Raw genomic sequence first — 12,147 nt, forward strand, 5'->3', positions numbered from 1 at the left:
TTTGGAAAATTTTCAAATGAGTCATTTCTCTTACTATTTAATATAGGCAGCATATGTATCATTTGAAGTTTCTTTGTTTGGTTATTTTAATATATTATGCCTAAAAATCAAGGCAATTATAAGAAAATATTCACTTTTCTTTGGCCACGCCCCACGGCTCGTGGGACCTTGTTCCCCGACCGGGATCAAACCTGTGCCCCCTGCAGTGGAAGCATGGAGTCCTAACCCTTGGACTGGTGGAGAATTCCCCTGAAAATATTCACTTTAGAGGGCAAAATTTATGAACCCATGTAATACAGACCAAAATGTTGCATATAAATATATAGGCTTTCCTTACATATTACTTTCTCTTAATCTTTTCTTTAATAAATTTATTTATTTATTTATTTATTTATTTATTTATTTATTATTTATTTTTGGCTGTTTGGGTCTTCGTTGTTGTGTGTGGGCTTTCTCTAGTTGCGGCGAGTGGAGGCTACTCTTCGTTGCGGTGCACGGGCTTCTCATTGTGGTGGCTTCTCTTGGTGGGTAGCACAGACTCTAGGCGTGCAGGCTTCAGTAGCTGTGGCTCGTGGGCTCTAAAGCACAGGCTCAGTAGTTGTGGTGCACGGGCTGTAGGCGTGCAGGCTTCAGTAGTTGTGGCACACGGGTTTAGTTGCTCCGCGGCATGTGGGACCTTTCCAGACCAGGGCTCGAACCCGTGTCCCCTGAATTGGCAGGTTGATTCTTAACCAGTGCACCACCAAGGAAGCCCTCTTATTCCTTTTTAAGCATATATGATTATATATGCATCTGAAAAGGAATAAGAGAAAGTAATAAGTATACTTATAGTTTTTAAGTATATTTTTCGATAGATAATGATTGTTCAAAAGTCAAAAGGTACAAAACGGTATACAAAAAGAAAGTAGTTCTCTCTGCCAAAACTGTGCCCAGCCAAACTTGGATATCCTTTCAGAAACACTCTGTACATATACAAGCAAATATATATAAACATATGCATATATAGCCACATATATGTATTTATATATGTATTAACAGTAACACTGGCACAGCAACAAACATCATTATGCATGCTATTTTTTTGTCACTTAATATATCCTGGCTTTTTTTCCCTTTTTATATTAATATTCATCTTTTTGTTTATTTTTAACTAGACATTTGGAGGAGAAAGAAGATATACTTGAATCCTTTAAGAAAGCTTGAAATGTCTTTATGTGCAGAATTGACATATATCTTGTCAAACAATAAAATGACAGCTACAAGAATGTTTCACCATCTAGACCAGAGCTATTCAATAGAAAGATGATATGAGCCACATATGTAATTTTAAATAATCTAGTAGCCATATGAGAAAAAGTAAAAAGAAACAGATAAACTTAATTTTAATAATACATTTTATTTAACACAATATGTCCATAATGTTATGATTGCAACATGCAATCAATAGAAGCAATTATTAATGAGATTTTGCATCTGTTCTTCTTAGTCTTTGAAATTCAGTGTGTATTTTGCACTGACACCACATATCAATCTGAACTAGCCATATTGCAAGTGCCCAATAGCCAGATTTGGCTGGTAGCTACTGTATTGGACAGTGCAGCTCTAGACCTTCTCACTTACCAATGGTTTTAACTGGATATAATTTCTGCATAGAAATCTAATCATTAACATCTAATTTTAAAATAAGATTTAAGGTGACACATGTTTAGGTTTTCTTTTAAAATGAAACATCGGACCAAATGTTTGCTATTACAAATTGATTCTGCTTCGTCTGTCTCTGGTAGCAATATTCTTTTAAACATTATAGATACATATTAAATGTTTGTATACCTTTCTCTATACATCTCCTTTATTTGTTTACTAGGTCTCCTTGCCAGTATAAGAATTTAATTCCTATTGTTCAGATATCCTAGGAAACCATATTTCTTAAATATTCTTAAAATAATAAAACAACTTAATGATTTTTTTTAATTGGTGTCATCAAGCTTGTAAAAAGTCTATGTTATTTATTCAAAGCAGGGAGAGCCTGGAAAATGTTTACAGTGCATCCTGCCAATTTTAAATGGCAGAGTTTAATGACACCATATATAGACTGAAAACACATCAGACTCTTCCAAGGTGGGTTCTGTGTGTTTTCCCATTTCCAAGATAAAAGAAAAGATAAAGACAATACTAAGTAAACCATTCTATGGTACAGATTGGAGCCACTCAATAAATAATGCAATGATTAATGTAACATTTAATGACCACGGTTCTATCAGCATCTTTATTTTGTTTTATTTTTGGGTTTGTCTTCTACTCCCTCCTCTGTCAGGTATACTATCCAGAACTTGCATTTTCTTAAAAGATTTCATATTCAAAACCTGAGCACTATCAGCACAATAAACTACGATAAAATGATGGAATTATTTAATTACTGAGGGATCAACATGAAAACCAACACTGCAGCAGTAATGTGCTTATTAAATTAGATTATATTTTCAATCCATGTTGACTCTTTTAATATAACTATGTCATATAACTCTTTTAGTAGAACTATGCTTTGAAGTCTTTTAAGTTTTATTAAAATTTTAATAAACCCATGGAAATTAAAATTTTTAAATTAAGATCCTCAAGGAAAAAAAACTACAATCTTTCTCTAATATATCCATTAAGTGAAAGAAAATATACTTATTTGATGTTCTTAATTGTTACATATTTAGGGCAAAAGTGATCACATCATGCTTGTGTCCACTAGAGTCCACCCATGTGGTGAAGAGAGAGGCCTCCAGAAGGGGGCTGAGTCTGGAGGGATGATGGGGAGGCACAGGTGGGCTGAGACACACAGGAGGCACAGGACGTTGCAGGCAGTAACTACCTTCCTCCCTTGACCCTGCCCAAATGATACTTCTGGCTCACTAAAAAGTATCGAAAGGCAGGTAGAAAGAGTCAGGCACCTAGATCATAGCTTCTGATTCAGACTCACTGAAGTGACCAATCTCTGCCACCAAAAGGCAAACTAGTCCGAACACTGAATTTTAAAATTGCATGTTATCCCACCACCTTCTACCTGTTCATGCCCCCCACCCTCAAGTCAGAGAACAGCCTTTATTCCACCAAACTGCTGTCAATTACTTACCTACAGCACTTAACCCTTAGTTTCTTTGGTATCCTTTGTGCCAGGGAGTATGGTGGTACAACCGTCTGCCGTTGGCATGGCCCTGCCTTCAGATCCCAAAGCCTCCCCATGCAAAGAAGAGGTTTAGTACTCTGTTGTGATGGGCAGCTGGGGGCTCTCCCTCATTGTATGCCAGGGGAAATGGCCATCAGCTATGCTATACTCCTCACACTATTTAATCCAACTTGCTGGCACTAGTCTATTGAATTCTACTGTTTGTCCTCACTATAACTACATAACGACCTCTATTATAAAAATGCTCTGATTATAAGCATTCCCTGGGATGTTATATTCAAACTGCAGCTTTCAAAGGGACGTCTTTTACCTACAAGGAATACTAAGAAAAACATAATTTAAAAAGCCACAGTAGGGGCTTCCCTGGTGGCGCAGTGGCTAAGAGTCCACCTGCCGATTCAGGGGACACGGGTTCGTGCACCGGTCCGGGAAGATCCCACATGCCGCGGAGCGGCTGGGCCCGTGAGCCATGGCCGCTGAGCCTGCGCGTCCAGAGCCTGTGCTCTGCAACGGGAGAGGCTACAACGGTGAGAGGCCCGCGTACCGCAAAAAAAAAAAAAAAGCCACAGTAGAAACCTGGAGAAGCCAATCTTTAGGTTAACAACTGTAGGCTCTCCTCTGCATTTATAAGGACATGTGGATAGCTATAGTGAAGGAATACTGAAGGAGCTCTCTCAACTCTGAGTCTCTCTGATTCAACGAATACAAATTATTCTCTCCATGACTGGGACTGGAGTTCATTGTGTACAATCCATGTTTCTAAATACACTTGTAAGTAAATATATTAAAATATCTCAGCACCATATAGTATAGTTTCCATCAAGAAAAAGTAAAATTCCCATTATCTAATAAACAGAGCAAACTTTTTTTTGGACAATTTAAAGTGTCTATGTGTTATAAACTGACTGTACAAGTCGGGAAAGAGCAGAGTTCCAGAATTCACGCTGAATTCTTGCAGTGTGCTAATACTTTGCTTTCCTTCCCCAAACCGATGAGGTTCAATTTCCAAAAGTATACCTATATCATTACACTGGATATGGGGGCCACTGATTTCATTGAGAAATGCTTCTCTGGTACCCATCAACATGGCAGCCAACCAGACTCTTCTGAGGCATATTAACAGTTTGGGGGTGGCCTTTGTACACGCTAAACCTGGCTTCAGTGGCTCTCCTGGGCTGTTAGCGAGTTGGGCAGGGTCTGAAGAAGCAGCCGAGTTCTGGCTGGGAGCATGGTGCCAATGATGAGTAATTCTGATGCTCACAGAAAGCCTATGCTTGCTGCTTCCTATTCCTTTGTTTTCAATTATGTAGTGAGAATGTAGTTCCTTACACTTATTCCTAGACTACTTAAAGTGACCTAGGCGTTGAACCTATACAGCTAATCAACCAGAAAGATTCACAGTGCACTGTACTCATTACACAGCAATGAAGCATCCTGCCACCCTCTTGTTTTCTTCTTGCGCAGCTGTGTGTCGCGTCTTCCACGCATCCTTCTCTTTAGTCATCTGTTGATGCTTGTTTGACTTTCTTGGCTGTTTCCCAGTGTATTATGCCTGAAAGGTATGAGAGGAAAAAAAAAAGCACGACTCAGAATGGTTGACTTTATTGCTTTCTATTGTTTACTAAAAAAGTAAAGTCATAAAGATGTCATATAACCATTAATTTCATTGTCACCTCTCAGCCAAAAAAAAAGTCATTGATATACTCTCCATATCACAAATTTAAAGCTTTTGTGAACTGTATATGTAAAAGCCAAGTTTGTTTTGGCTATGCTCATTACTGGACTCTGGAGATTTTCTCCCTCCCTTCCTTCCTTCCTTCCTTCCTTCTTTCCTTCCTTCCTTCCTTCCTTATGTTTTTTTTTTTGTGGTTTTTTGGTGTATACATTGTTTTTATGTCAGTTTAGTGTGTCCAGTTCACAAATCAAGTGTCCTTTTTGGGGACTGCTTCTTGAGCTGGGCCTGTCAATGTGACCGCAGTTGTCAGTGAATGTTCTCGAGAGTTGGACTAGATTAGATTGTTACTCTTAAAATAATTATTTAAAAGAAACTAATATAACTTCAAATATTTGCATTTATATGATTTAAAATTTTATATGAAAATATATACCTTTACTTTGCAAGATAATGATTTAGAGCAGGACAGTCATTTTAATTAAACCTGCTTTTGGTGGATATAAAATTCGTACTTTTTTTAGCTGAAGAAGATATACTTTTGTCATGTTAAGGACTTTTTTGCTGCTCTGATGCTGTTCATCTACTACATTTTTGCTCTCAACTGAGCCTTACCTTCCAATTCTTCATTGCACTTAAGATTTTGTCTTATTAGCAATGGAAAATCAGTCTATGATCAGTTTGGGTCATAAGAACTGAAATTAGAAATTTAGAGTAGAAAGAGGTACCCTATATGGATGCTGCTTAGTTCATGTTAAATACCTATTTCTGGCTTTCCAGGCAGTCCCAGCTCCATCTCTATTCATAGGATCCTGTAAAAACAAAAAACAAACAAACAAAAAGTATACTAGAGTCATTTACTCTGAGTAGGTATTTATGGAATAAGCCATTATGACAGTAGAATCAGTTAAACATAAATTTTTTTCTCTTTTTATGCACTACTTGACATCAAAAGCAAAAAGAGGTAAGTTGGCTATAAACCTGAGTGAACCTTATTTTCTTTAACAGATTTATTTCTGAAGAGCTTTGCTTCAATTAAATTTCTACAAATCAAATACTTTTACATTAGGAAGCTTGTTACTGTAAATCTTTATTCTTTTCTTTGAGAACTGAATAAGCACCTTCTGTAAACTTGTATTTTAAAAATATTTAATATTTAAATATATTGCCTTTCCTTTAACCAAATTATACATATGGTTTAATTTTCTTGTGAGGAATTTTGGTTTAGTTTTGGGGTTTCTGAGTTGTCCCCCCTCCCCAAAATATGGATTACATGTTATAAGTATTTCTTCTTTTCTTAAAAAAAAAAAAAAAAGCCAAGAAACAACTGACATTGGTGATAGTCTATAATTTTCAGATCCATCGCTTTACAGAAGAGGATGCCCTGAACCTCTCAGGATATTTTCTAGTTTTGATTTTTTTTGAAATGACTATATATATATATATATATATATATATATATATATATAAAATAAGCAAATCAAACACATTTCACTGAGTGGTGTCTCAAATATTTTTCTTGTTTGGGATATATTTTCACTTGATCTTTTTGGCAGGTTCTTGTTTGTAGTTTAACTTATTTCTCTTTTGTTTCTTTTTGATGGTGAATTAATTCTGACATTCAAAGGTATAGCTGGTCTTCATCTGATACATGCTATTATTGACGTTGTTTAATGAGAACAGACCATCATACCATCCTGAGTTAACTTTGTGCCAGCTGACATTGTTCTTGGGAAGGTCATTTCAGAACAAAACGTTATTTTCTAAAAGGTACTTAATTGGTGTAAGAATCTGGCAACAAAATGTACGTTTACCTCTTGGTGCCACTGTATTTAATTACCCTCTTCCCCTGTATCTTCCATGTCTTCCTACATAGGCTGTTAATTACACACATGCTCATGGTTTAATTGTAAGTTGTCCAGAAGCAGAAAGTTGACGACACTGCAGGGTATTTTTATATTTCTCTTTTGCAAGGTTTGAAATAAATATAGACTTTTTAATATTGCTTTGTTTTATCAGCTAGTCATAAGATATTCCTCAGGACAGCAAATGGAAAGCTGGGTGAAAGTTTTTGTCTAATCTGTAATCACTGAAAAGTCTACAAATGCTCCTGCTCGTTAGCAAGACATGCTCTGATTCTACATTGTGGAAGACAGTTTTAATGCTTGTCCCCAAAGTATGATAAACTATGCACAGTTGTCATTTATATGAAAGCAGAGCCAGATGTTTTTAAAGATTTGTCACCAAGTCATATTTTTGCATTGTCTACCCTGAAATTTTTTTATGTGTTTCAACAATTCTGTCTGCATCGTTCCCTGGAAATTTTTAATGAATAATGATTGTCTCTGACTATAAAGGATATAAATAAATAATGGGATTTGCTGTGTTAAACACTGATGTTAAGTTAAGGCTGAAGTGTCTGGTGACATAAATTAGCAGATTACATCCCTGAGTAGCTGGAAATTGTTATTGTCTTATCTGTGGGTACTTTCAGAGAAACTCATGTGATATGTTTGGCAAAAAGGGATGAGATAGCAACTCTATGTGTTGATTATAAAAGCTAAAAGTTTTTCACAGCTATCCATTTTTACTAGTGCCAATGTACCATTAAATTCATCATTACGTTTTTGAAAATATTTCAGCTTTTCCTAACTACTGTTTATATTCATGCAAATGTTTCTATCTCATTATTTTTCTTTATATAATGTTCCTATCTTAAAATTTTTCTTATTTTTTTCTTAAATTCTTTACTGTATATGTCTGTTTTTTCAGTTTATGTGTATAGGCATCCATAGGTCTACTTAAGTGTTCCAGTTATTACTGCGAGGAGAATGTATTTTGATGCTTCTTTCCATTAACTCTTCTGTTAATTCACTAACACACTATTAGTCATTTTGTAGATTTAGTGAGGAATAATTTAGTATTGATGTTATTTGGCATATTTTAAATAATGGCAATTATAATTATTTTCAAGATTTATACATCAAAGTCTTAAAATTATTGAAGAATAATCAATCACCTGATATCACTAAATTAGCTTTAAAATCTTTATCAGAGAGTATTTTCTCTTTCTTATTCCTTTTGTTAGGAAGATATTGTTATGATGACAGGAATGTCTAAATTGTACTCTTTCTGCCTCAAGTGGATCCATCACACAATGACATTAATAATGTAACTAATAAACAAGTCTAATGATCCTTTAGGGAAGGCAAAGTCAGTATATTAGCAGGTTTTTTGTATCACATGCAAATTCCCGAAGGAAACTACTGTGGGGAAACAAAGAATTATAAGGCAGTGTTCTCTCTGCTGTCAACTGCATAGCGTGACTGAGGAATTTAGATACACTGCAAGAAACGCAGTGGTCAAAAGCTGTGTACGAGAAATGCTGAAGGAGATGAGATAAGTGCTAACCGAGTTTAGGGGAAGCAGACACTTCCTTCTTGGGTGGTCAGGAGTAAAGACTGAAACTTGTTAGTTCTGAATACTCCAAGAGAAGAGAAGAGCATTTTAGATGAACGTAATAATAGGAGCAAAGACTTGTTGAAATGATCTTATTATATGGTCTATTTGGTCTTTTTAATTTCATTGTTGTTAATTGCAAGGACTTTGTTTCTTGAAGCTGAAAATCTCAAGGTCATCTTGACTCCTCCCTTTAGCGCTCATGTCTTATCGATGACCAGTTCCTGTTCACGGCTGTGAAAGAGGATGCTTTCACAAACATTCTCTCACCTGATCTGCAAGATTTATATTTAATGTCCTCACTTAACAGAAAAGCTGAGACTCAGAATGGTGAAGTCACTTCTTCAATGTCCCTCAGCTACTGGTTGGTGGAGCAGGGATCTAAACATTAAGATCTCTCTGATGGACCTAAATCTTATGCTGACATGGAGGAAAGTTGAAGAGCACAGAAGAAAGGGAATAGAGAATAATGAGGAAGGCAAAGAGACCATAAAAAAATTGCTGCAGAAGCATCATTGGCAAATGGAAGGAAATTGTGATGTACACATTATCCAGTCCCATGAATTATTGTGTAAAACCCTCACTTAAGCCCTGAGTGTGTGCATAAGTATGTCAGTAATTAATTGTGGAGAGCACCTTTGTGCTATTATCCACAAATATTCAGAATTTCTGAGTTGGGAAACAAAAAAATGTTATGCAATTTTTCTGTCTCCACCTCAGTGCATAGTACCTAAAAACGTATATTTTCTACTAACATAATTACTCAAATTTCACATTCTATTGTCAATTTGGTTTCTTCCAAGACTGATTTGACTACTTTAACTTCACTCTAAAATGATTTTTGCCAAAAAGAAAGTCTGCTGAAATTCGAGTACAGATTTTCAGTTAGAATTTGTGCTTCTGTATTCCTTTTCCAGTGGGTTTCCTTAAATTAAAACATATTTATTTATTTCAACCCTTGGCCTGCTTAGAGTTGAGAAGAATCAAGGTCATAATTATCACATTTTCTGACCTGAGAGAAAATAAAAGGAAGAGGAAGTTAATATGGTAGATGACAGAATAGAATCTAAAAGATGCATCAGGTAGGAAGAGGTGAAACATTTTAGAGATTAACATAACGTTAAAAGTATATAAAATAGGGCTTCCCTGGTGGCGCAGTGGTTGAGAGTCCGCCTGCCGATGTAGGGGACACGGGTTCGTGCCCCGGTCCGGGAAGATCCCACATGCCGCGGAGCGGCTGGGCCCGTGAGCCATGGCCGCTGAGCCTGCGCGTCCGGACCCTGTGTTCCGCAACGGGAGAGGCCACAACAGTGAGAGGCCCGCATATCGCAAAAAAAAAAAAAAAAAAAAAGGTACATAAAATATTGCATTGAAATTCCAGACACCGTAAGTACAGGATGGAGGAAACATGACTTGACAGCACCATCTTTAAGCAAAGTGAGCCCATATGAGATAGCAGTGTGATGTGGCTGCCCAAAAATGCCACACAAGCTTCTGCTCTTTTAGTAGAATCAGGATGTCTCAGATGAGCAGGACTCTGCCACCCCTGTCCAGCTGCCACATCTTATCCCTCATGGTTTCCTCTCTGAGCACCTCATTTTTAGAAGGTTGTACACAGACTGGAGCATGGTTAGAGAGCAAAGATGTGGGTGTGAGAGGTTGAGATCGTGTCCTGTGAGGAAGAACTTGGATTATTTGGCCTGAGGAAAACTCAGGGGACAGAAATCGTTTTCATGGGAACGTGTGAAGCACTTGATGGAGTTTATGGTCATGAAGGAAGGAGATGTGGTATGGAAAATAAGACATCACGAAATGGTTAGGATGCATTAGTTCTCAAGTCAGGAAAACCAGGGGCTGGGGCACAGGCCGTTCTGTAGAAGACTGTTAGCCACAGAGAGCTGCTGCTCTGCCCTCCTCAGAACAGCCAGGCACCAAGGAAGCCACCCCTGCAGCAGCACACTGTCCTCATCAACTCCCTCCACTGCCATCTGAGCCATGTGTGGAGCCCAAAACGTAGAAGTGTTCCTGCCCCCCCCCAATGAGGTTCTCCCCCCATCCCAATCAGTCACCAGTGGGCCCATGCAGTCACTAAGGCACTGACTTTTAGAAAATGGGCTAGTTTTCTAAATTGCATCGAAAAGTTTAAAAATAGTAGACGCCTGAGGAAAAACCATATGACAAGACTTTCTCTTCCTGCCAATGAAATTCATTAATTTCAGCCACCTCTTCATAGAAACTGGATATTATCCCCATTCCTGCACCTTTTATCTTGCTTTGTGTTTTTGAGGTGACTAGTTGCCTTCAAATTACGGTCAACTGTCTGATGAAGTTCTTATGTTTCTTTGACAATATGTGTCTGATAGTTTCTAGAGGTAGCTGGCATCAATTCGAGAGACAAACAGAGTAGTGAGTAGAAAATAGGCCTTAGCATTGGAAAAGTTTAACTTTAAATCTTTGCTCTGCCACTTCTTAGCTGGTGATCATGTATTAACTTAATCAGTGAATGTTTGTGGAGACCGTACTGTGATGCCAAGCTCTGTATTTGTTTTTGGTGGGAGAGATCGTGAAAAATGTCAAAGAAAAAACTAGTCTCAGAATACATGAGATTTTAATATAGTCCCATAGATCAAAAATACTTATTTTCCTTATGATAGGAATAGTGCAAATAACAACTCCAGAGTGTTGCTGAGACTTAAAACTAATATAAAGTTCCTAGGAGAAATTACATCACGTCGATTCACCAAATAATTTCCTTCCTTCTTTCTCACCAGATAATTTCCTTCCTTCTTTCTCCCCTTTCCTAACTTCCTTTCTACTGGAGGCCTTTGTTTAGGGAGGAATGTCAAATAACTTCCTGTGTATACCAGGACATATAGATGTGTTAAACAGTAATATCCCTTATTCACCTCTGCCCTTGAGGCACTAACAATCTCTTGAGTTCTGTGACATTTCTCAGGCCTATGGCCTTATAATATAAATGTACAGTGTTATCTAATTCAGTTCTGAGCATTTCAAATAAACACTTTAATTTTATAAGATATTTTATTACTATTAGTAGAGACCATAAAGAGTTTATAGTTGCTAAGAAGTTCTTTTGCTAATTTGCTCATTTGTTTTCTAGGTGTACAACCTAGATGTCACAGCCTCCAGGAAGCATTTCCTGACTACTTAGATTAGTGAATTGTTCCTGCTCTGAGATCCCTACATTTCCCTATCATGGGAAGCATTGCAGTGAGGTGTCTTAAAATCTAATTCAGCCCTTGGATCATACAATCCTGGATTCAAATTCCAGCTCCACCTCTTAGTGAACTTTGGCAAGTTACTTAACCTAGGTCCCCCTTTCCTCATTCACAAATTGGGATTAATAAAGCAAGGTTAAAGGAGAGCACACATAGTAAGTGCCTGCACAGTGCCTGGCATATGGTGAGAAGTGAATGAGTGCTCAGTGCTCCCACCACCACATCTCATCATCATCACCATTACCATCATCATCGCCATGACACTTTGTTGAATATGCTTGTCTTTCTCAATTGACCAGGGACCATGTCTTCTGTTTTCCTTTTATCTCTACCACCTCACACAGTTTTAGACACATAATTGGAGTTTAGTAACTTGCTTGCTGAATGGTTGAAACAAATTCTGGTGGCCCCAGATGACAGCAGTGGCTTCTGGTGTTCTGAGATGCCTCCTCCTTAAGTCACATACTTCTCATCTTTTATGCCCTCAAAAGCAATGAGATGAGGCCTAGTTCCTTCAAGAATGAGTCTACCAGAGTAGATCCTACAAAGAACAGGTAAGATCATGTAAAGCCCACAGCATCTCATAGCTGGAAGGGACTTTCTCA

General features: G+C 37.5%; 1 protein-coding gene across 2 annotated transcripts in view; it reads left to right on the plus strand.

The window, feature by feature from the left end:
- The window catches only part of BICD1 (BICD cargo adaptor 1), a 207,196-nt gene that overhangs the window by 180,141 nt on the left and 14,908 nt on the right, over nt 1-12,147 (plus strand). The window contains exon 9 of one of the 2 annotated variants that reach the window (XM_033430124.2): nt 5,800-5,808. The exons of the other annotated variant lie outside the window; for it this stretch is intronic. Coding sequence (XP_033286015.1) covers nt 5,800-5,808 — 9 coding nt within the window. The remainder of the gene's footprint in view (nt 1-5,799; nt 5,809-12,147) is intronic. 2 annotated transcript variants of the gene reach the window in all.

Source organism: Orcinus orca, chromosome 11, assembly GCF_937001465.1.
Source record: "Orcinus orca chromosome 11, mOrcOrc1.1, whole genome shotgun sequence".
Classification (NCBI taxonomy): Eukaryota; Metazoa; Chordata; class Mammalia; order Artiodactyla; family Delphinidae; genus Orcinus; species Orcinus orca.